Genomic DNA, 25,990 nt, shown 5'->3' with positions numbered 1-25,990 from the left:
CTGGCTTAGAACCTTGATCATCAGGTCTCAGCCTTCTGAGTAGCTAGGATTACACATAAACCGCCACAACAATTTGTTATTGTTGTTGTTTTAAGCGAGCTGAAGGAAGAAGGATTATGTATAAATTTCAACAATTCACATTTATTTTTAAAGGAACAAAAGAAAGGAAGCCACACCACTAGGACTTTGTTACTATGGCAGGCAACTACCAGAACTAGGGCAATACCCCAGTGTGGCTTGATGATTATGAAATCATTGTCAAATGCTAGCTCTAAAATGTCACTTTGAAGGAAACCTTTATAGAAATGTGATTACAGGGGCCGGGAGTTTGGCCTAGTGGTTAAAGTGCTTGCCTAGCATGCATGAAGACCCGGGTTCGATTCCTCGGTACCACATACATAGAAGAAAAAAAAAAGCCGGAAGTGGTGCTGAGGCTCAAGCGGTAGAGCTCTAGCCTTGAGAAAGTCCAAGGACAGTGCTCAGGCCCTGAGCTCAAGCCCAGGACTGGCAAAAAAAAAAAAAAAAAAAGAAATGTGATTACAGATGGCTTTGCAGGATTATATGCAATGTGCTGTGACGACAAGTTAGGTAGGCAGAGCAGGGAGGTCTTGATCAGACAAGACCTGGGTTTGGAGATAGAAGCCACCATCACACCTTTCTGCTGCCAGCTCTCACAGGAGACCCAGCCATGTCTGGGTGCAGCAGTGGACTTAGCTTTTGTGTGGCCAGCAGTCCTGGTGTGGCTGTTCTTTCTCAAGCCAAGGAGTAGGGTGGGGAAAAGAAGGCATCACCACAGTGACTTGTTCCCTGGCCTGCTGGGGGTAGCAGGGGGTGGCACTTTGCTCAGTACATCCTCAGTTTGAGCCAGGGCTAATGGAATAGCTAGTGTTTCTCTACTTGCAGATGGTGGCAGAGTTGTCCAGGTTTGAATAACAAACCTGAACAGTTTAACTCTTTACATATTCTATTCTTGTTTTTGTTTTTATTTTGGAAAGTTGTGGGCATGGGAGCTGTCCCTGAGCTTTTGTGTTCTAGACTAATACTCTTGAATGTTCCTCAATATAATAAACACTGTGTATGTCAAACCTATAGCTAGCCTTATGGTGAAAAGTTAAAGCCATTTCCTTTAAAATCAGGTACTTCTCTGGAGAGAAGACACATGAAGAAATGTTTAACCATCTTTGACCATAAAAGAAATGTGAATAAAAACTACATGGAGATTCCACCTCAATCCAGTAGAAATGGCCATTATCAAGAAATCTAATGACAGCAGATATTGGCAGGGATGTGGCCAAAAGAGAATGCTATCACACTGCTGATGGGAATGTAATCTTGTTCAACCACTCTGGAGAGCAGTATGGAGGTTCCTCAAAAGACATGTTAAACATAGACCTTCCCTGTGACACAGCAATCCCACTCCTGGACATTTACCTAAAGGATCACAAACAAGGCCACACTAAAGCTAACCACACAACTATGTTCATTGCAGCATTATTCACCATAGCTAAGATATGGAATCAACCCAGATGCCCCTCAGTAGATGAATGGATCAAGAAAATAGGGAAGCATAGAACTGCTTTGTGTATATATACTCTCAGAGAGAATAGCACTGCCCATTCATAAAGAAATGGAAAGAATTGGAAAAAAACATATTACATGAAGTAAGCCAGATGTAAAGAAACATAGGATCCATAGTTTCGCTTATTTGTAATAATTAGTATATGTTTGGGGATAGTCGTAGCAGAGGATCATAACAGCCCGATAGCCATGTACATATGACCATAGAAAATGATGCTAATTGAAATGATCTCCACGATAGGGAAATAAGCATTTTGTTGTTGTTGCTTTTTTAGTATACTGTTTGCAGTTACTTCTTGTCTTTTTATTTCTCCTCTGTTTTATTCCCGTGGTCACTGTTTCTGATTTGGGTACCCTTTATCAGAATATAAGTTTATCTGATTTGGGGAAAGGAAGGAAATCACAGAAACAGGGGGATGTGTGAACCAATGCAGCCGTGGTACTCACTAGGCACTGTTGAAAATGAACTCTGCAAATTGGGGATAAGGGGGTTAAGGGTAGGGAGGGAAAATTTCCTTTCCTTTTTCTCTGTAGCAAGCATGCATTCTTTTTACTATCTGTTTTGCAGATTTGATTCACATGGAAGTATCCCTAAGCAATCTTTGCTTGATTTCCTGGTTCATCTATATTGTAGCATGACTCAGTAGTTCATAACTTTATAGGGCTGAGAATCTGCACACAGTGTGCAGATACTGCATTTTATTTGTTCAATAGGTGATGGATATCAAGCTCCACTTTTAGGTTATTAGGACTTAAACACAGCTGAGACTACTTGGGTACCTGTTTTGTGTAGTTGTGGAACCAGCAGACTTAGATATAGACCTTGGAGCATAATTCCTGGGTCATATGAAAATCTCTTGATGCAGCTGGACTTCTCACAATATAAAAATAAAATTAGCTGGGTACCCATGGCTCACGCTTGTAATCCTAGCTACTCAGGAGGCTGAGATCTGAGGATCCCGGTTCACATTTAGTCAGGGCAAGAAAGTCTATGAGACTCTTTTTTTTTTTTTGCCAGTCCTGGGCTTGAGCTCAGGGCCTGAGCACTGTCCTTGGACTTTCTCAAGGCTAGAGCTCTACCACTTGAGCCTCAGCACCACTTCTGGCTTTTTTCTATGTATGTGGTACAGAGGAATCGAACCCGGGTCTTCATGCATGCTAGGCAAGCACTTTAACCACTAGGCCAAACTCCCGGCTTTGGTGACTCGTTTTTTTTTTTTTTTTTTTTTTTTTTTGCCAGTCCTGGGCTTGAGCTCAGGGCCTGAGCAATGTCCTTGGATTTTCTCAAGGCTAGAGCTCTACCACTTGAGCCTCAGCACCACTTCCGGCTTTTTTCTATGTATGTGGTACCGAGGAATCGAACCCTGGTCTTCATGCATGCTAGGCAAGCACTTTAACCACTAGGCCAAACTCCCGGCCCGAGACTCTTATCTCCACTTAATCTCCAGAAAATCAGAAGTAGAGCTGTGGCTTAAAGTGGTAGAGCATTAACCTTCAGCAAAATAGCTCCCCGACAATATTCAGGCCCTGAGTTGAAGCTCCATTACTGCCCAAAATATAAATAAAATAATAAAATGAGGTAGGCAGTTTCTGTGGTAGTGATTTGGAGTACTGTATTATAGATAAGGAGGTTTTCTTAGCTATGAGAAAAGGTGCTTTTTCTCTAAGACTTTGTCATTTCGTGAGAAGAATCCAGCAAGGATGGTGTTGTGATGGAGTGTGTGTGCTGAAAGCATGTGGCTTATATAGTAATGCTTATGTTTCCATTTCAGTCAACTCTCAGCATAGAGATGCATTTGAACACATCAAATGATTATCATCCTCTGGTGCTGTGAATTACTCAGATTTACAGTTCTGCTGAATTTTTATTTATTTACTTTTTGCTCAGGGTCTGAACATTGTCCTTAGGTTTTCTCAAGGCTAGAGCTCTACCACTTGAACCATAGCACAATTTCCAGCTTTTTTTCTATGTATGTGGTACCAAGGAATCGAACCTGGGTCTTCGTGCATGCTAGGCAAGCACTCTACCACTAAGCCAAACTCCTGGCCCTCTGCTGCATTTTTAAGCTAAGAACCCTTGACTTTGCCATTTCTGAAGTTGGTATAAAAATTTTTCTTACTTCATGTTGCCTTTTCACTGTAGGTAAGTTGACTCTAATAATAATGAGACTGTCTTGAAGGAAAAGAGTATTTTAAGATTGCTTAAAATTCTTGGGAGTGAATATCTTTGGGACCAATTCTGGGCATATAATAAGCACTTTAAGGTCAGTGTTATTTCTGTGACACCAGTTATAAAGGTTCAAATTAGGATGAGGTAAAATTCTAAAGATGAGGTAGAATTTTACGTTAAATTTTTTAAAATAAAGACGATGTAAAGAGAGGTTACAGTTACACAAGTCAGGTAAAGAGTACATTTCCTACTAAATACACATACTAGAGTGAACTCCAAAGATATGAAGATAAAGGACTTTTCTCTCCTTTTGTTTTCTTTTCCTGATAACTCTATATTCTTTATCTTAAATACAATGTGTTCACATACACATCTGTGAGAAGATGGGGGGAGGCACAGAATCAGAGGGAAAAGGGTGAAGAGATGCAGCAGTGGAGTTCATTGGCTATACTGGACATAGATGAAAGTGCATTGTGGTTTGCTTCATGCTTGTGTGGCTGTAACTTAGTGTGGTGGTACGTTGTAAATGTAGGCTGCTGGTGCTTGGAGACCTGAGGTGCTGGCTGCCAGCCAGTCTTCTCCATGCACATCACCTCAAGCCATTGTTTTTGCTGCCCCCCTATCCATAGCAGGTGCATTCCTACTGCAATCTCCCACTCCAAAGATGGAGACGTTATGTTACATAGGAAGGACAGAAAATGTAGGGAGGACTGTGCGCTCAGAGCTGCTCAACCTGGAGCTTGATAGTCCCTCCGTGGTAACAGGGATCATTTGCTTACAACAGCATTTATTTGTACCAAAGTGACAAAGTACAGCTCTGGCCCTAGCCTTCAATCTCTTTCCTCTCTCGCCCCATTCTCTTCCTCCTCTCTACCTCTTGACTCTTTCTCCCCCACTCTCCTCCTCATCTCCCCCTGCTCCTCTCCCCTCTTTGTAAAAAAAAAAAATAGTACTGCTTGTGATTGCAAGTAATTCCAAGTTACTGATAATCATTGAATACCTATTATGTACAATGTATTTATATTTAGTTTCTTGTGGCTGGGAGCTGCTGGCTGTAATCCTAGCTACTCAGGAAGTGGAGATCTAAGAATTGTGGCTCAAAGCCAGCCCAGGCAGGCAAGTCCACAAGTCTCTTACCTCCAAGTAACCACCCCAAAGCAGAAGTGGAGTGTGCATCGAAGCAGTAGAGCATTAGCCTTGAGCACAGGCATAGTGCCTAAACCCTAAGTTTATGCCCCACTGCTGATAACAACAATAACAACAAGAAACAGAAAATTCTCAGCTCTGGAAGCGGGGGGGGGGGGCGAGGGGAGGACTGCATACCCCTCAGAGGTTCTGGGGGTGGGATGGGGAATCTTTTCTGTCCTCTGGTAGCTCCAGGTGTTCTTGGCTTGTGGGCCACATCACTCCAGTCTGTGAGGTCCCATGCTTCTTACGTGACCTCTTTTGTCTCAGCCTCCTCTCATAAGAATACATATGGTTGCATTTAGAACCTTCCTAGCTAATCCAGGATAAGCTTTGTAGCCTCAAGTCTTCACTCGATTGTGTCTTTTGTTCTAGAAATTCATACTCATAGGATCTGGGGATCAGAACATGGACACCATTTACGATGGTCACCATCCACCTCTCTATAGTATTTATTATTTGAACACAGGAAAAAAAATAAGTGAAAGCACATACTGTCCAGGCACCTATACTGCAGCTGTAGCTGTGTTTACTCGTTCAGTCAGCTGTGTTGTTCTATACTACGTGCCAGGCTATGTACTTGCACTGAACCTAGAGAGGCAAGAATAGCTGGGCACAGTGGCTCGCACCTGTAATCCTGGCTACTCAGCAGGCTGAGATCTGAGAATCACGGTTCCAAGCCAGGTCAGGCAGGAAAGTCCATGAGACTCTACTATAATTAACCACTAAAAAGCCAGAAGTGGAGCTGTGGTTCAATTAGTAGAGCACTACCCTTGAGCAAAACAGCTCAGGGGACAGTGTCTAGACCCTGAGTTCAAACCTCAGGACTAGTACGTGGACACACACACACACTCAAAGAAATGAGAGAGGTAGGAAGCTCAGCCTTGCACTAGAAAAATTCCAGATCTTTCAGGGTATTTTCAACCATTTCAGTCTCAGGTAATTTCCAGTTCTATATGGAAGTACTCAACCATGGCCCTTAACACAAAAGGAAACTTTAACTTCTCCTTTTAGGGATAGAAATCAAACTCAGGGTTTGGAGCATGTTAGGCAAGCAGTTTACCATGAGTTACATCCTCAACTCTCAAAAATAGTAATTGTAATTGATTTCAGAAGTTAAACCCAGTTCCTGAACCCATGCTCCCTAGTAACGATTTCCATATTTTTTTCCTCCACTGAATTTTCTTATATGCCGCAATGTCCAAAAACTCTTGCTCCATTTTTCTTTTCTTTTTTCTTTTTGCCAGTCCTGTGGCTTGAACTCAGGGTTTGGGCTGTACCCCCGAACCTCTTCTCATTCAAGGCTCTCTACCACTTAAGCCGCTGTGCCACTTCTGGCTTTTCTGAGTCGTTTATTGGAGATTATTGTCTCACACACTTTTCTGCCCAGGCTGGCTTTGAACACAATCCTTGGGTCTCAGCCTCCTGAGTAATTAGGAGTGTAGGAGTGAGTCAACATCTCTTGCTCCATTTTTTATTCTGTGTGACTTTTTTTCTCATTTCTTTTTCTGGTTGGGGGCTGTAACAGTTTGAATTTAGGAACTGGTATTCTCAGCTTTGTTGCTCACAGCTAGCACTCCATCCCATGAGCCGCGCCTCCAGTTTAGTATATTTGCTGGTTAATTGCAACATGGAGTCTTAGGGCTGTGAACAATGATCCTATGTATATCAGCCTCCTGATTACTTAGGATTACAGTCATGGATCACCAGCGCTAAATTGGTGTGGCATTTCTTCATCTCTCCTTCTTTCTAATGTTTATTATATGCATTGGCTTTAACTCCTTCCCTTCGTTAGTCAACCTCCTCATTTTTCTTTCCTGCCCATTTTCTTTTTCTTTTTCTTTTATGCCAGTTCTGGGGCTTGAGTTGAGGGCCTGGGCACTGTCCTTAGGCTTTCTCAAGGCTATGGCTCTATCACTTGAGCCACAGTATCACTTCCAGCTGTTTTCTATGTTTGTGGTACTGAGGAATCAAACCCCAGTCTTCGTGCATGCCAGGTAAGCACTCTACCACTAGGCCAAACAGCCGGCCCCTCCTGCCCAATTTCTTGGCGCTGCCCCCATACCCAGGAACTTCTGGCAAGGGCAGGTCCTTAGAAGAGGCAAGGGGTAGGAAGACATAATGGTACTGACTTCAGACAATTGTAGCCCAATTTGCTAAGTAATGCAATGGACCTAAAGTCTATAACTTTTTGGTTGAGTACAATGATGTACATCTGTAGTTCTAGATAGGAGGAAAAGGCAAGAGGATCACAGTCTGAAGCAAAAGTAGGAGACCCTATCTGGAAACAAAAGTAAAAGGACTAGGGTCATCCAGGCACCAGAGGCTCACACCTAGAATCGTAGCTACTCGGAAGACTGAGTTCTGAGGACACAGTTCAAAGCAAGTCCAGGCAGGAAAGTCTATGTGACTACTCCCTTCCCTGCCCCCCGCCATGCCCCTCCAAAAAAAAGCCAGAAGTCTATCTATGTCTCAAGTGGTAGAGTGCTATCCTTGAGTGCAAAAGCTCAGGGACAGGGCCTATGCTTTGAGTTCAAGTCCCAGGACCAGCACCAAAAAACCACTCACAAGAGAACCATAATGTGGCTCAAGTGCTAGAGCACTTAAGTAGACGTTCTGAAGTCAATCCAGTACTGAAAAAACTAAACTCCTAAATTGACAACCTGTTATTTTATTTTTTGCCATTTGTGGGGCTTGAACTCAGGGCCTGAGCACTGTCCTTGGACTTTCTCAAGGCTAGAGCTCTACCACTTGAGCCTCAGCACCACTTCCTGTACCAAGGAATTGAACCCAGGTCTTTGTGCATGCTAGGCAAGCACTCTACCACCAGGCCAGTTCCAGCCCCCAACCTGTTATTTTACATTGGCTTCACTCCATATTTCTGTAACAACACAAGATGTAAAAACACAAGATGTAAAAACTATTATCCTTCTCATTTTACTCATGAGTAAATGGGCTGAGAGTTATCTGAAACATATGTAAACTAAGTTACCAGAGCTGAGATTTTAACTGAGGGTTTTGGGCCTTAGGGAACTGCAAGATAGAAGATAAGAGTATTGTGGGAATCTTCTGAGAGGAAAAGCCATTTCAGTCAGATGTAAATGAGGAAGAAGAGGGTCCGGGAGTTTGGCCTAGTGGTAGAGTGTTTGCCTTGCATGTACGAAGATCTGGGTTCGATTCTTCAGTACCATATACATAGAAAAAGCTGGAAGTGGTGCTGTGGCTCAAGTGGTAGAGTTCTAGCCTTGAGGAAAGCCCAAGAACCGTGCTCAGGCCCTGAGCTCAAGTCCCACAACTGGCCAAAAAAAAAAAAAAATGAGCAAGAGGATTGGTCCAGAGATCTAACAGCAAAGATGGCAGGAGGGTGCTTTCAGTCTGTACTGAGTACCCTTGTACTCAGGGTGTGCCACAGGCGGCTCACCCTCCATAGCAACTCACTGTCTGTCCCCATCTTTGCTATCTTGAACAAGCAGAAGAAGCTTTATTGCTCTCCATCTCACAAAGCATCAGGGGAAGCTCATCTCTCATGGACTCCTTAATCTGAGACAGGGCAGAGGAAAGAAAATCTAACCATGGCTCATCTTAATGGCTCAGTCTTTACTAGAAATCAAATTTAATAAGTCCCATAGCCCTGTGGCCATATTGTGTTGACTTGTGTGAAGTTTTACAGTCACTACTTGAATCTTTTTGTTATTGTTGTGGGACTTGAACTTGAGCCATAGCTCCACTTCTTGCTGTTTTGGTGGTTAATTGGAGTAAGTATCTTACAGACTTTCCTGCCCAGGCTATCTCTGAACTGCGATCCTTAGATCTCAGATATCAGCTTCTTGAGTAGCTAGGATTACAAGTGTGATCCACCTGGCTTCAAAGCATGCCTTTTTTTAAAAAGTTATTATACAGGAGATGGACAGATGGATTACAGTTTCATAAGTCAGGCAATGGATACATGTCGACATAGTATCTAGTAAGTACCACTGCTGCATTTGTTTACCTTCGGTTCTTTTATTTCTGTGTCCCCTTCCCCTCCCAAGGACAGATAAATGACAAATTAAGATGAAAAGAAAATGAAAACAAAATTTTAAGAACCTCTTGTTTCTCTATTTTCTGAAGCTCATTAAGAGGCAGAAAGGCATTGTGGCTTTGAATTTCTCCCCTAAGAATATCCTCCTTTGGCTTCACTGTATGTGCATGCCTAGAGTTCTGTATGCTTCATCATGTCCCAGGGTATTTTAGATGTAGCTTTCTACATATGAGAAGAAACATGGGCCATTTGTTTCTCTGAGCTTGGCTTGCTTCATATAATATGATTTGTTCTAATCCATCCATTTTCCTCCTGCAAATGACATTCTAATGGCTGTGTAAAATTCCATTGTGTATAGGTACCACAGCTTTTGGATCCTTTCATCTATTACAGAGCATCTGAGCTCACTCTCTAACTTGGCTATTGTGAAGAGTGCAGCAATGAACACAAAGCATACATTCTTTTTCTTTTTTAAAGCTATTAACCTTGATTTTTTTTTTACATCACATGTCAAGTTTTAACAAATAAGTACTCAAGAATGGGATCTCTATATGTAATCACTGGCACATAAATTTAAAAACAAAATTAAGCTGAGTTTATATGTAATAGATATTATCGATCTATACAATAGAACATTATGTCTATAGAGCATGTATCCCATCATAGATTTTTATGTCTGTGTAGTTATAGTTATATCTACAAGATCATGTCAATGACCTTGAGTACCCAGAATATTGAGTCATTGCTCTTGTACTGTTGGGATCTAATATCCACATATCAAGAAGACCAGGCGCCTTTTCTTCCTTTGGTCTTGACTTATCTCACTCAAAATGACTTACTCTAGTTCATCTACTTCCCAGCAAATGCTATTATTTTATCTTGTCTGGTGGCTCTGTAGAATTCCATTGTATATATGTACCACATTTTTTGTATCTGTTCATCTGTAGTGGGGCATCTGGGTTGTTTCTGTCACTTGGCTATTGTGAATAGTGCAGAGATGAACATGGTTGTGCAGGTGTCCTTATGATGCTTAGGGTAGATGTCCAGGAGTGGTATGGCTGGGTTGAAGGGATGGTCTATTTTTAGTTTTTTGAGAAACCTCCAAACTTGCTTTTAATGATTGTACTAGTTTACATTTCCACCAGCAGTGCAGTAGAGTTCCTCTTTCCCTACATCCCCACCAGCATTTGCTATTGTCTGAGTTCAGAATGTTGGCCATTCTAATGGGGGTAATATGATACCCTAGGGTTGTTTTTATTAGCGTTTCCTTTATGACCGTGGATGATGAACATTTTCTTATATTTCTTTGCCATTTTAACCTCTTTTTTTGATAGGTCTCTCTTTAGTTCCCTTGCCCATTTAGTGATTGGTTTGTTGGGGGGGGGCTTAGTTTCTTGAGTTAATACATCAAATTAAGCATTTGTCTGATGTATTATTGGTAAATATCTTTTCCCAGTTGGTTGGCTGTCTTTCTACTTTAGTACTATGTCTTTGTGCAGAAACTTTTTATTTTTAGGTAGTCCCATTTGTCGAGTCTCCAATGTGTTGTGACCCTGGGGCTCTGTTCAAGAAGTATTTGTCTGTGCCTATGAGTCCCAGTGTCTCTCCTACTCTTTCGTGTAGCAGTTTCAGAGTTTGAGAGCTGATATTGAGGTCTTTGATGCATTTTGAGTTAAACGTTTGTGCATGGCAACAGGCTGGGATCAATTTTTTAGTTTTCTGCATGTGGCTGCCCAGTTTTCCCAGCACCAATAATGAAGAGGCTTTGTTTATTCCACTGTATATCTCTGGCTCCTTTGTTGAATATAAGTTGACTATAGGTATGTGGTTTTATTTCTGGACCTTCTAGTCCATTGATCTTCTGGTCTATTTTTGTTATTATGGCTCTGTAGTAGAGTTTCAGGTCTGGTATTGTAATACCACCCGCATTGCTCTTTTTGCCTAGAATTGCTTTGGCTATTCTAGGTCTTTTGTTATTCCATACAAAGCATACATTCTTAATCTCCATACTTTGCTGCTGCATGTCAGAAGGACTTGATGATTAGTTGAAAGAAGAAACATTCCAAATAAGGGGAACAGGTTGTTAGGCAGCCCCTTATTGAGGCGATAGATAGCGCAGGACAGGGGATGGTTTGGAAAAGGGAATGGTGGTTCAGATGTGAGAAACAATATCCAAGTAAATGGTCTGCTGATGGCTTTCTGTTTAAATATAGAGCTTCAGACAAAGTGAATGAGGCTAAAGAAGTAGACATGAGAAAGGCTGTTTCTAAGCAGCAGAGAGGATGTGGGCTGCAGGGAGGAGGAGGGCTGAGATCCTCTAGGGAAGTAACCAAGAATCTCTGGGGCATGCTAACACACATGGTTCCTGTGTGAGAGGGGACAACAGGAGATATTCCAAGGGATGGCAGAAGGTGAGTAAGCCACAGAACCCAAAAAAGGAGGATATTTGATGGGGGAGGGACAGCAGCCATGACTAACTCGACAGAAGCTGAAACATTACACTTGGCAGTTAGGTCAGACTCAGAAAAGTTAGTGGTGGGAGAGAGAGGGGAAAGGAGTGACATTGTTCAAAAAGACTTTACCTGACTTTATGTAACTGTAACCCCTCTGTACATCACTTTTATAACAACAATAAACAAAAGCTGCTGGTGGGAATGAGAAATGTTACCAGATCAGAAGTTGGTTACTGCATCAAGTCCACTGCTATTCTGTGATAGGAACTGGCAATTATACTAAGTCAGATGAAATCATGTCCACCCAAATAACTTGCACACAAAGGTTTGTGGAAGCTTTATGTGTGCTTGTCAAGACTTGGAAGCAACCAAAATGTGAAGGAATGGGAAGATGATGGTGGGATATCCATCTATAAAATGGAATATTACTCGGCACTGAAAAGAAATGAGCTATCAAACTACAAAAAGATCGTAGAGTGCATATTGCTAAGGGCAAGAAGACAGTCTAGAAGGACCACAATACTGTATGATCCCAGTAGGATGGAATTATGGAAAAGAAAAGATACAGAGCCCATAGATGGTCAGGGGTTGTAGTGAGGAGCAAGGGAGAGATGAATTCCTGAAGCACAGGGATTATTGGGGCAGCAAAGTTATTCTACATACTTCAATGACAGGTGCATGATATTATGCATTTGCCCAAATCCATAAAGCTACACAACAGAGTGAACTCTAACATAAGCCACAGACTTTAACAACTCATTAAGGACAACACATGCACCCTGTGAATACAAGTTATTTCAAGGGGAAGTGGGATGAGGAGGGTTATATGAAAACTCCACCTTCTGTTTAGTTTCTCTGTAAACCTAAAGGTGCTCTGAAAGTCTGTTAGTCAAAAGAAATAAGTGAACAAAAGGAAAGGAAGACAGAAAAAGCCAAGTACATACTATCTTAAGAGAGTAGCTTAAAACATTACTACCATCAATTCTGTATGCACATTTCAGGTACATCAAAAATATAACTAGTATGTAGATATATAATGATATACACTATATAACTACACTAAACTGTATAGTGATATATAACATATATATAATATACATAAATATATAAAATGTATCATTATAATCTGTATATAATCTGTTACCTTCTGCCTAGGTTGTCTTCTGCTTTCTCCACCCAAAATATGTCTACATATGCTCTTGCACCTTCCCATGAAACTGGCTGAATTCTTCATCCACTGAGCAAACATGATTTAATTCCCAGTGTCCATAATTGTTTATACCCATTTTCTCAATAAACGGATAGACCACCACACCATAATGAAGACCTGGGTGCAGAGACACCAGATGAGCGCAAGTTTGAGGAGTGGGCATCCATTGAGGCATGTGACTGCAAGCTACCGTCCTGTGGGGATGGTTTTGTTGTCACTGGGTGTTTCTGGTTATGGATTATTCAACAGGTTTACGGTGGGTAGAAGAAAATGCTGCATGTCTGGTGCTGTCCAGAGCTGTGGTCTGACTTGGGGAGAGTTCAAGACCAGTGATTCTTCTGGAGCTGTAGGCCTGTTTTGGGGAGGGTGAGAAAGAAGAGAATGACACATCCTTCTACTGTTTCTTGGAGGGCTTACAGCCATATCTTGCCTCACATGTTTGAAAATGACAAAGATTAGCTGTCTGTGTATGTCTTCTTTCTTGGAGAGCTGCAGGCTCTTGTAGATTAATGATTAGAAGAAACTAGTTATTGGGCCAGGAGCATGGCCTAGAGCTAGAGTGTTTGCCTAGAATGCACGAACCCTTGGCTTTCATTCTGGCTTTTTCTCTGCATGTGGTATTGAGGAAGTGGTACTGTGGCTTAAATGGTAGAGTGTTAGCCTTGAGAGAACTCAAGAATGGTACCCAAGCCTTGAGTTCAAGCCCCAGCACGGGCTGAAAAAAATAAACTAGTTATTAGATTAAAAAAAAAATCATGTTCTGGGGACCATGCCAGAAACAGGGTTTGTGCCCCCCACGGTTCAGTGTAACTAAAGACCAGACTTATGCCAATACAGCAGGAATACCATGAAGTACTGTTACAGGCTGCTGGAGTTATCTTAAAATGGTGATGGTGTCTGGTGGGGTTTAACCACAGGTTCTTAGGCTGGGTGTCCCAGAAGAAAGTAGGGTACAGTTTCTTTTTTCTTCTTTCTCTTCTTCATCTTCTTCCCCATTCAGGGGCTTGAACTCAGGGCCTGAGCAACTGTCCTTGGGCTTTCTCAAGGCTAGAGCTCTACCACTTGAGCCACAGCACCACTTCTGGCTTTTATTCTATGTATGTGGTACTGAGAAATCGAACCCTGGTCTTTGTGCAGGCTAAGGCAAGCACTCTAGCACTAGGCCAGACTCCCAGCCCCCAGGGTGCAGTTTCTGATGGCTTCTGATGTCCATTTTGTTGTTGTTGCTTTGTAGCCTTTCTACATGGGAAAGGCTATAGAAATGCAGAGGGGAGAAGGACAGATGTGTTTTGCCTCGTTTCTTCATGTACAGTCACAGGGATTCAGGCCTCAGCTTGGGATTGGGGAGGGCACAGTCAGCTGTGGCTGCAGGGGACAGAGAACTACAGATGACAGACCTGAGCAAAGGAGAGCCATGCCTAGGGAAAAGTAGCTGTCAGGGATGATAGCAAGTTGGAATGTGGCACCTGTGTGTATTTGTTTGCTAAGCAGAACCAATTTGTAGGCTCTAATTTAACAGAGCCAGCCAAAGTTACTGGCCTGCATAATAGAAAGGTATCTTTGCTGGGGGCAGTGGCTCTTGCCTGTAATCCCAGCTACTTTGCCTGGGTTGCCCTGATTCCAGGCAAAGTTGGTTCCAGGCCAATCCAAGAAAAGCTAATGAGATCTTATCTCAAAGAAACCCAACAAAACAATGAGGTGGCACATGCCTGAAATCCCAGCTACTTCAAACTGTGATCTTTAGATCTTAACCTCCCCGGTAGTTAGAATTATAGGCGTGAGTCGCCAACACCCAGAAAGAAATTTGTTTAAAGCAAAGAGGGGAGATTTTCCTCATCGTGGTCTCTATTGTAACCTTACTTTCCCCACTGATGATCATACTTTTCCACTAGTGATCACTTTTATATAAGTTAATATTGTGTGTGTGTGTGTGTGTGTGTGTATGTGTATCATTCTTCTAGCAATTTGTACCTTTCTGCAATGCCTGGGCCAGTGTCTCAGTCTGCTCATCATTTGATAGAAGCCAAAGCAGGATCCCTGCCCCTTTTGTTTGGCGCTGGCTCTGAGGTTTGAACTCAAGGCCCCCTGCTCTCACGTAGCATGTTTTGTTGCTCAGAGTTGGAGCTCTACCATTTCCCTTGCCCATTTCCCCTCGTAGCTGCTAACCCCAGCGAAATGGAGGCAAAGCTTTGGGAAAGGAAGGTGCTCAGCAGGCTTCTGTGGAGCAAGTGAAGGTGATTTCCCATCTCTAGGGCTCCTGATGCTATTTTTCAAAACAAAAGGGAATATATGGGGCTACTGGCTTAAGTCCACACAAAACCTTTTTGTTTTGCTTCTTGTGATCTCTCCAGGTGGAAAGTTTCTGTTGCTTCAACAAGTGGGCTAGAAGGGCATCAACCCCCCCCCCCATGCTTAGAGCTGCTGGCGTCCTTGCCCACGGCTTCTGTGGGGCTCACCTTCCCATTTCCTCCTTGTCCCCTGCACTGCAGAGGCTGGAAGAGAGTTTGCCAGGAAAACTGGATCTACAAGTGCCAGGGATGAGCACTCTGCCTACTGTTTCCCAGTGCCCTCCCTCAATCCCTCTGTAGCTCTCTGCCCTGGGGAGGGTTGGGGGGCGGAGAGGAATCTGCTCACTGAACCTTCAAAGCAAGCATTTCCCTGATTGTTATTCAGATCATTTGTTACCTACTTCAGTCCTTCCTGCACCCTTTCTCTTTACAATACGCACATTTCGCCTCTTCTTGCGTTACTGCTGACAGGATATCAACTGCCTTTCTCCCACTCCCCGCACCATTCAGAAATCTTCACCCAGCAGTGACTGTGTCCCAGACTCTTCCCTCAGGGCAGTGTTCCAGGTCCTGTGCTGGTGGGAGGGGCACTCCAGCCAGACCCGAAGACCCTACGCTTTCAGGAGGAGCAGGCTAGCCAGCCACGAAACCTTGCCAGTTGGATGTCTCAATACGCTTTGAGATGGGCTGTGGGCCAGAACTGGCAAGAAGGCTGAAGGGGGAAAGGCTGTAAGCGTTATGTCATAAATCTCTGCTGACCCACGGGGGCTGCCGGTCGTACGAAGCTAATGGCCTCGCCTGTAAAGAACTGACTGAAACCTTCAGAAATCACACAATGTAGAACAGGGGGGCTGGACTCCACATGTGAGTAAAATCTTTCCCCGGTTTTGGAGGAATGGGAGAAGAGCTGTGTGTCTTCCTGGTTGTTGTGTTCTGTCAGGGAAGATGGGGTGTGGTGGCAGGGGCTTGCATAATGTCTTATTTGGAGGTTTCATCTAGAATGTGTTGCTTGGTGGTAACTGTAGTGGTTTTAGGATGTTAGCACCAGGAGGCTTTGTTGTAGATCCCTGAGAAAACAGCAAACACAAACCTTAAAGATCTTTGGCCGTAACGGGAAACCTATGGTTTCACAAACCAAGCATTTGTGAGAAGCTGGCATTTGTGAAGAGACAAAAGAACCGGAGTGTGATGAAAATGTGGTGGGGGGCTGGGAGGATACAGAGAAGTTGGTTAATCCCTTTTTGCTGCAATGTGCTCATTGTATGCTAAGCTTGTGAGTTTTTCTTCTTTCTGGTTAATGAAGGGGCAGTATATTTGTTTAAGGTTTTCCTCTAGCATATTATCAGAACTAAGCATTGTAACCAATAAACATGGACAGAAGACATTCTTTACTGCTACCAATAGGTGTGTGTGTGTCTGTGTGTCTGTATGTCTGTATGTCTGTATGTTATGCCAGTGTAGGGGCTTGAACTGAGGGCCTAGGTAATGTTTTGTTTGTTTGTTTTCTCCTCAAGCCACAGCTCAATTTTCAGCTTTTTTGGTAGTTGGTGATTAAGAGTCTCACAGACTTTTCCTGGCTTCAAACTGTGATCCTCACATCTCAGGCTCCCTAGTAGCTAGGATTATAGGTGGGAGCTCCCAGCCCCCAGCTTAGAAATGTTTTCAGTGATAGCTATCTCCTTGGAAGAGGAGGCTCGGATTTAATTAGAGAATGGGGCTGACAACAGCCTGGGTACCCAACAGGTTGTCATTAAAGTTCAATTCACTGCCTTTGGACAAGTTACCTCTGCTATATTCCTCTTTTCCCTACTCATTGCTGGAGTGGGGCTCCTCTGTCCCTCTTACCTGCCTCCAGACAGCCTGATTTGCTGAGTCCTGTGTATCAAATGAGAAGCAAAGTATCTTCTCACTCTGAGAGGAACCAGGAGGTCACAGAAAGCACAGACCACACCCTCATGCCAACCCATCCTGTTGAATGCTGGAGGCCCTCGCAGATAGACGAGTAACATTGAAAATGAGCTTAAGATGTTCAAGCACTCCTAAATATGAATTTAAAAAATAAAACAAAGCTGACAATCAAAAATAAAAGTAAATCTGTAATTGTATCTGTAAATTCAAATACTCTTTTCTCTGTAGAGAAAAGAATAGAAAAATCAAAGAAGTTATAGCATTTATCAAACACTATACACTGTGAAACCACTGGATTCAACTAATGTATCTAATTTTTAGAATGTTCTGTGCCTCTATTTACCATAGCAAAGATATGGAACCAACCCAGATGCCCCTGACTAGATGATTGGATCAAGAAGATGTGGTACTTATACACAGCGGAATTCTATTCTGCTGTCAGAAAGAATGACATTGCCCCATTTGTAAAGAAATGGAAAGACTTGGAAAAAATCATATGGAGTAAGCCAGACGCAAAAGAACATAGGCTCAATGATTTCCCTCATTTGTAATAATTAGTACACACCTAGGACTCTCCTAGCAGAGGATTACAATAGCACAAAACCTAGTACATAAGGTCATATCCAATGAGGCTAAATGAAAGTATCTCTAGGATATGGAAACAAGCACTATACAATGTGCGATTGTTGTTCTTAATGTACTGTTATTTCTCTTCTCTTTTGTTGATCTTTGATTAATTTCATATTGTTACAGTATCTGACTTTGTTATCTGGCATATTGTAGGTATGTTTGTTTATTTGAAATATGAAAGGGAATGGGGGAAACAAGATGATTGGGAGGGGTGGGGGAGGGAGAGAAATGGGGACAAAAGCATGAGAAAGGGTACCAATGTGTGAGAACTAATGCACCTACTATCTGGCGAATGTAACTGTGACCCCTCTATACATTACAATAAAAAAGAATATTCTCTAAAAAAAAAAATGTTCAAGTACACAAAAGATGGTTTCAGCAGCTGATGGGAATGAGAAGCCTGGAATTCTGCTCCAAATCTTTCAGCAGTTCTCTATACACTGGAGTGGAATGAAGTGGGGAGAATGGGAGGGGCTGTGACCTGTCCCACAAGCATTCTGTGTACTGAATGAGTGATAAGATGGAGTAAATAAGTTATAACTGATAGAAAACAAAAGGACATTGTTAGCTGGCCAGCATTCTCTTATCAAAACCAAAAACAAGTGATGTAGACAGAACTTGTGAAGAGCTGTTTACCAGCTGTAGTTCTCTGAACAAGACTATCTCAAGCTTGCGGTGCTGGCCGTCCAAACTTGGAGCTTTAGAGTCCATGTCTGAGAAGCTGCATGTGTTGGAGGAGATGGGAGTGAAGTGACTTAATTTTTGCAGAGCTGCATTGCCAAGCAACTGGACAGCTGCTGGAGGGGAGCCTGTGAGCTCAGCAGATGGCCAGTGCAGAGGCTGTAGCAGAGATCCTAACCCCCACAGCTGTGGACTAGAGTCTTGGTCATGCTGCAGGATCTGAAGGAACTGAGCCATTATCCTTGGCGCAGATGCCCAGTGCCGGCATAGTTATGGGGAATGGAATGGAGGAGAGATCTAGAGGTAATAGTTGAAGGGGAAGAATGTGGTGGTGAGAAGACCATTCTAGAAGTGATGGCTACGAGAGTGTATTTCCTTGTATTTGGGACTATATTTGGACAGTCAGGAGAAATTCAATGTAATTGGGTTGGGTGTATTGCAGATTATTTCAATAAAAAGAGATAATATGCCCTATGTTGATAAAGACAAGCCAACTCCATATAATATCACAGTGTAGGAGAAAGAAGGCCCAGACTAGTGATTTAACATGGCTTTGGGAATTTCCAAAGGCATTCCTAGTTCCATTCTCTTGGTGTTCTTTGTTTCAGCTATATTCTTTCATCCATTTTTTTTTTTTTGGGTGCTGGTCCTGAGGCTTGAACTCAGGGTCTGGACACTGTCACTGGGTCTGGACACTGTCACTGGGCTTCTTTTGCTCAAGGCTAGCACTCTACCACTGGAGCCACAGCTCCACTTCCAGATTTTTTGGGTCATTTATTGGAGATAAGAGTCTCATGGGCTTCTTGCCTGGGCTGGCTTCAAACTGTGATCCTCAGATCTCAGCCTCTTGAGTATCCTGGCCTTTTGTGAGATAAAGAACTTTCTCTTGTCTGAGGGTGGGCCTTAGTGATACAGTGCTTGCCTAGCATGTGAAAAGCCATGGGTTCTATTCCCAGCATTGCAACCATTGTGTGTGTGTGTGTGTGTGTGTGTGTGTGTGTGTGTGTGTAGTCATATTTATATTTATACTTCCAGTTAGCCTGTTAAGCAGAAACTGAGTAGGTTTAGCAGTTCCTTCTTTTCTTGTTTGTCAGTGTCTGTATTATGGGCAGCAGATGGAGAACAACAAGGAAAATAAATGATAATAAACAAGTTGGCAGTGGGTAGTGTGATAAGAATTATCTCTAAAATCACAATATTTACATTTGGCCACACTTTCCATTTTTACTCTCTACTACTGTCCTGGGAGAGAATGTTTTAGGTCTGTTCTACACATTGGCATTTAACCCCAGCCCCCTCCCCTTGCCCCCAGCAAAGTAACTTTCTTGGACCCAGTCTGGCCCAGACCTTTCCTAGCCATGTCATGGCCTATTTCTTAGTCCTTAGAGATTGAAAGGTTGTTGAGGGGAGGAGAGTGTGGCCTAGTGGTAGAATGCCTGCTTAACATACCCAAAGCCCTGGGTTCAACTCCTAAGCACCACATCTACAGAAAAAAGGCAGAAGTGGTGCTATGGCTCAAGTGGTAGAGCGCTAGCCTTGAGAAGGCTCAAGAACAGTGCCCGGGCCCTAAGGTCAAGCCCCAGGACTAGCAGGAAAAAAAGGAAAGGTTGTTGAGTTGGCCTGGAATCAATTGTAGGAGATACCTCATCTTCAGATCTTTAGAATATGTACAAGGACATTGTCAAGATTAGAGGATGGTAGAATGATATTCCTTTCAGACCGTGTTTTCCTTCCATTTGTATACATTGGTATTTTTAACATGTACATCTTAAAAGAAGTCCTTGTTCCTCTAGCAGGAAAGAATTCAATTGTGGTTTTGAAACAAGGTCTTGCTATATACCCCAAGGTGGCCTTGAAACTTGATCTGTAGCTCAGTCTTCTAGCCTCCCTAAGGCTGGGAATAGAGATGTGAGCTACCTACTGTATGAGGCTTTAGCAAGTTCATAGCCTAACTTTACTACTGAGCATGACTCAGAATCAAGGCTGTTTGATGGGTGGCTTTAGCAGCCCATTGATTTTCTTCATTAAGCAAGGAAGCCCTCTTGCCACTTTCTTCCCAATGTGGATAGTTTTATCTGACTGGAATCGGGAGTCTGCCTGGGCCTGGGCCACTGCTCCCTGATCTGTTCCAGAACTCAGAAAACGATGTTGTTTATAGGCAGAAAGAATAAAGAGAATTACAGTACATGCTGTAGAAAACCCATGGAGACACGCCACCAGTTAGTGTCTGGTCCTCGCATATCCAACCTGCTTTGGCTATACTCAGTATGTTAATCTTGCGACACCCATAAAATCCAGCACAGACGGCAGTGAGCTGTTCAGGTACAGGTCTCAGTTCTGCTGCAAACAGGTATACGAACTGGGAGGTGGTGGGGAAGCAGAGGGGAGGTGGGGGGAGTGGTTATATCCAGGCCTCTTCTATCCAGGACAGAAGTGCAGAGCCATGACTCTCAGGGAAGAGGGAGGACAGAAGGAGGGCTAGCACTGGCTGCTGTTTGTAGGAGCATACATCCGTGTCATGTTGCCCCAGTTTCTCTCCCCTGCAGTGTGCGGCCAGCAGAGTACCCCAAAACTGGAGGAAAGGCATGATCCATCTTGTATGGGGAGTGACACTGATGGCAGCTTTGCTCTTCACCCCTAGGTCTTGAAGATGGCCTAGTCGTAAGGCTCCTTCAGTGACTGCTCACCTTTCCCTGTGTTGGCCAGCCTGGCCCGGAGGCTTTGTGTTGAGCGGAAGGAACTTGGGCGCCACTTTCCTGCTGAACCTCTCTCTGTGCTAATTCATGAGCCAGCAGGATGCGGTCGCTTCGCTGTCAGAACGCCTTCTCATAGCTGCGTACAAAGGCCAAGCCGAGAATGTGGTTCAGCTCATCAACAAGGGTGCCAAGGTAGCGGTTACCAAGGTAACGTGAGGGAGGGGAAAAAAATTTAAGTAAAACCACCGTTGTAGCCTTTCTCTGGGAATAGTCCACCTCTGAGACCATTGTCCGAAGCACTGTTGTTTGGTTCAGCTTTTAAAAAATTTGGATTTTAGGGGCTGGGAGCATGGCCTAATAGAGATTGCTCACCTTGCGCAAAAAGTATCCAAGGACAGTGCCCAGGCCCTGAGTTCAAGCAGGGAAAATAAGAGTTTGGTTTTTAGTTCAGTAATGGAGATTTGAAGAGAAAGAATTGTAAATGCTTTCATTTGCTGTCTTTCAAATGGACTAACTTGTCAGTTGATGGTCTGAAATCATGGTGTGGCTTTTTCTTACTTACCTACTTTTTTTTAGTGGGACGGATCGATCTGTTGGGAGTTGGGGCACAGAGGGGTCCCTCTGCAGGCTCTATCTCCTGTCACCATCCGTAGAGTGATGGCCTAGACCCAGGCAGACCACCCACCACTACCTAGATGGGTCCTGATTTCATGTGGGCCAGGGACAGTGTGTGACAGGACATTGTTGACGCTTACCAACAGTTAATACCAGGACAGATAAGGGAACATACCGGCCAAAGATGGTTCTATAACAAGGACAAGAAAAGGTAGGCCTGATACAGTTAAATGTCAAGTTCACATACACTGTCAGAGGTGGGAAACGTCATTCCCCAGTGTTGCTCTCAAAACACCAAAGAGCTCTAAAGAGGACTTCTCTTCTCCTTCCCGCTTTGGAGAAAGAGGATTGAGTAACTCCCCAGGCAGGCAAGCACCTTGGACCTACAGACTGTGCCTCCAACCCCACCTGCCCCATGCAGAGCATTCCACAGAACTAGGACTGCCTGATGGTTCTTGGCTCTCCAGGCCAGAGAAGGGCTGTTCTCCCTTTCAGATACTCAGCGTGTGCGCTCTATATTTCCTGGTGCGCTCTAGAAGAAGACACAGGTGCACTTCAGGGTTGCCAGGGAGCTTAGCAGTGAGATTGTCTACAACTGCAGAGGAAGGGGGGAGACTTCTCACGCCTTCCCTGATCTGCCCATAGCAGGCTCTAGAACCTAGATAATCACAGGCAGTGGGATCTTTAGGTAAGGCACATGCACACAGGTTTAAACTTCGCTTATTTATTTATTATTTTGCTATTGAATGATTATTACCCTGGCATTAGTTGTACAAGAGGGGTTTCATTGTGACAATTGCATACCTGTAAACAATGTATCCCATTCAGCCCTCCACTCCCCCCCATTTTTTTTAATTAAAAAAAATTCATTAAACAGAAGGGTTGCAGTTATATAAGTCAGGCAAAGAGTACCTTTTGGACAATATCACCCCTTCCCCTGCTCTGGTTTTCCCCTCCCTTCCCACCCACCACTTGTGTAGTTCATTTTCAATACGATGTCCAGTGAGTTATTTTATTTGCTGGTCCTGGGGTATGAAGACTGGGCCTGGGCATTGTCTCTGAGCTTCTAGTGCTGTTCCTTGCACCACAAATCCACTCCTGGCTTCTTCTGTGATTAACTGGGAGATGAGTCTCATGGAGCCAGGTACTGGTGCCTCATACCTATGCTCCTAGCTACTCAGGAGTTGAGATTTGAGGATCTTGGTTTGATGCCAGCCAGGGTAGGAAAGTCTATGAGATTCTTATCTCCAGTTAATCACCAGAAAACTGAAAGTGGTACAAAAATGATAGAGCAATCTGAAATTGGATAGGGAATGGGGGAAAACAAGATGAAGGGTGGGGGAGGGGGAAGGGAAATGGGGACCATGACATGTGAAAGGGTATCAATGTGTGGGAATTAAGGCACCATTTATCTGGCAAATATCTTGTAACCCTTCTATTAATTACAATAAAAAATATATTAAAAAAATGATAGAGCACCAAAGCTCAGGGACAGCCCCTGGGCCCTGAATTCAAGCCCAATGACTGACAAAGTCTCATTGACTTTCCTGCCTGGGTAGGCTTCAAACCACAGTCCTCAGTTCTCAGATGCTTCTGAGTAGCTAGTTTGACAGGCATGAGCCACCAGTACTCAGCTTACCTTTGCTTTTTTTCTAATTGTGCTAGTTGCTACTTCTGAAGCTCGGTTTCTTTATCTGTGAGACAGTAATAATGCCAAATCTTCAGGATTGGTTTTACAATTAACTTAAGACAGCACAATGCCTTTAAAAACAGGTGTTATCTTTTGTTTGGGGATATGAAAAAAAGAAAATACCCCACAGCTTTAATAAGGTATGCTTTATATACCAAAGGCTGTTCATTTTTAATTGTATAATTCATCAGTAATTACTAGTGTGTGTATATTACTAGACTGCTATGGACTAAATTGTTTCCCTTCAAAGTTTATAAGTTAAAGTTGTAAGCCCTAACAAGGGATGGTGGTGCATACCTATAATCCTAGTCCTTGAGAGGTCAAGGCAGAAGGATGACAAGGTCAAATCCAGACTCAGCTATGTAACCAGTTCCAGGCCAGCCTGGATAACCTAGAGAAGTAGATACTCTAAATACTTGGGGCAGTCATTAGATTTAGATGTGTTTATGAAGATAGGGCCGACCGGAAGAGATTAGGGTCCTTAGACATAGAGACAGTATGTGAAGATAGATTCAGAGAAGGACGTTGCCAGCAGGAACCCAATTACAATGGCACCCATCAACTTCTCCACCTCCAGAATTGGGAGAAACTCATTTCTGTTGTCATGACAGTCTGAGACCCACATTTGAATTTTAGAACACTTCTGCCATCCCAGTAACTATCCTACCCAGTAGCTATCATTGCCGCTTCCATTGCAGCTACTGTCCATTGCTGTCTCTCTCATTTTACTTTTTCTAATATTTCCTAAAACAGAATCAGATAGTAAAAATACAGAAATGTTTTTTCTGGCTTCCTTCACTTAGCATGCTACTTTCAAGGTTTATCCACTTGGTATTCTGAGCAGTACTTTATCTTTTTTTTTTATTTTTTTAAAGCCAATCCTGGACTTAAGCTAGGCCCTGAGCACTGTCCTTGGAATTTCTCAAGGCTAGAACTCTACCACTTGAGCCTCAGCACCACTTCCAGCTTTTTTCTATGTATGTGGTACTGAGGAATCGAACCTGGGTCTTAGTGCATGCTAGGCAAGCACTCTACCACTAGGCCAAACTCTCGGCACTTTATCCTTTTTTATAGCTGAATACTAATATGTTATTACACACGCCCTCCTTTCTCTGTTGGGGGATACATTCCAAGACCCCCAATGGATTCCTGAAACTTCATACCAGCCCCAAATGAATTATGCTGGGTTTTTTGTTTTGCTTTCGTTTTGTCACTCGTGAGACTTGAACTCTGGGCCTAGACATTGTCCCTGAGCTCTTCAGCTCAAGGCTACAGCCCTACCTCTTGAGCCATAGCACCACTTTCAGTTTTCTTGTGGTTAATTGAAGATAAGAGCCTCACAGACTTCAGTGCCCGAGCTGGCTTTGAACCATGATCGTCGGATCTCAGACTCCTGAGTACCTAAAATTACAGGCCAGAGCCACCATGTCCGGCTAACTATGCTGTTTTTAACATACATACCTATTATGAAAGCGTGATTTATACATTAGGCACAGTAATCAATAGTCCACAATAAAACAGAATAATTGTAACAATATACAATGATAAAATTGCCATTATTGAGTGACATATACCTGTATACCACTGTTAACTATCTGATGACTGAGATGGCAACCAATACACTTTTTGCTTTGGTTACCTTTGTTAGGCTCTTAACTGTGGGCCTGGTGATCCCTTTAACCTCTGCCTTCCAGATAGCTGTGAATACAGGCCTGTACTACCATACCTGACCCTTTTCTTTTTCTAAGTATAATCTTTCCATTCCAAGAAATACTTTAGTATGTCTTTCTAGAAATTATATATATATACTTGCATATAAAGGCAGATTTATTTAATAATAGGCCTATATTATACCTAAGACCATCTATGTTCAACAATCTCTTAAATGAAAAAAAGGGGTTATTTGTTAAAATGTCTCTATGATCTCCCAATATTTTGCATAGCAGCATATATTTTTATCCAGTCACTGCTGGGCAGTTAGGTTGCCTATCAGTTTGCATTGCTTACTGTTATATGTTCTACAGTGGATATACTTGTATACATCTTTTAAACTGGGTAGATTTCTAGAATGAAAATCCCTAAAACAAAAATCCTCAAAAATTAAATGCTCCCTATTACAGGGCCACACTGTTTTTCCATTCTGAGTGGACCCTGGGAGTACAGGCCAGGGCGTGGGAAACAGAGGTGTATGCCAGAGCACCTCTGCTGCTTGGTTGATTTAGGCTTTTCGTCCCCAAGAGGTGCCCGGTAGGAAAGCAGAATTCAAATTGTTGGCCATTCAAGTTGTTGGCCATATGAACGCTTTCACTTGAGAGTGTGCAGCATGTATCTTCTAATGACTGCATGCATTTATTCAAAAAGATTGGTACTTGAATTCTGTGATGAAACAAGGGTTCTAATCAGAAGTAGGAAGGATTTGACATTCCTCTGTGGTCTCTCCACTCCAGTAATTTCCTTGCCAAAAGCAGCTTCTGCTACCTCTTCAGTTTTCCTGGAGACAGTGCATGCATAGACATGTAACCAGATGTTTCTCCTTGTCAACACAAATTCTAGGATTCTCACACATTTCTTTGTTCTACTCAATAGTGTATGGTTCCATCATTACTGGTTTTTCTGATCCTCTTTTGATGGACATTGAGGTTATGTTAATGTAATGCTTTTACAAATTATGCTGTTCTGAGACCCTACTGCACAGTGAGATATATTTGTGCAATGAATTTCCCCAAATGGCAGTGCCGGGTCTGAGTGTGTGCATGTGTGTGTGTGTGTGTGTGTGCGTGTGCATGCATGCATGTACCTGTGCACGTTTCCTCTTATGTTGACAGCTAGTGCCAAAATACTCTGCATATGGCTAGGAGTTTGGCC

The 25,990-nt window shown here is 43.0% G+C and overlaps 1 protein-coding gene across 2 annotated transcripts in view; it reads left to right on the top strand.

Annotated features, from left to right (window-relative positions):
• Window positions 1-25,990, top strand: part of Ankrd6 (ankyrin repeat domain 6) — a 131,900-nt gene that overhangs the window by 59,925 nt on the left and 45,985 nt on the right. The window contains exons 1-2 of one of the 2 annotated variants that reach the window (XM_090338432.1): window positions 15,543-15,769; window positions 20,766-21,027. In XM_090338432.1, the coding sequence (XP_090194558.1) occupies window positions 20,908-21,027 (120 nt within the window). In that variant the 5' untranslated portion in view covers window positions 15,543-15,769; window positions 20,766-20,907. Of the gene's footprint in view, window positions 1-15,542; window positions 15,770-20,765; window positions 21,028-25,990 lie in introns of those variants that run through there. The other variant, XM_090338433.1, reaches the window with a different exon arrangement.

Source organism: Megascapheus bottae, chromosome 8 (assembly GCF_031878675.1).
Source record: "Megascapheus bottae isolate mThoBot1 chromosome 8, mThoBot2.hap1, whole genome shotgun sequence".
In the NCBI taxonomy this organism is placed as follows: Eukaryota; Metazoa; Chordata; class Mammalia; order Rodentia; family Geomyidae; genus Megascapheus; species Megascapheus bottae.
This window is presented reverse-complemented; position numbering and strand designations above follow the sequence as displayed.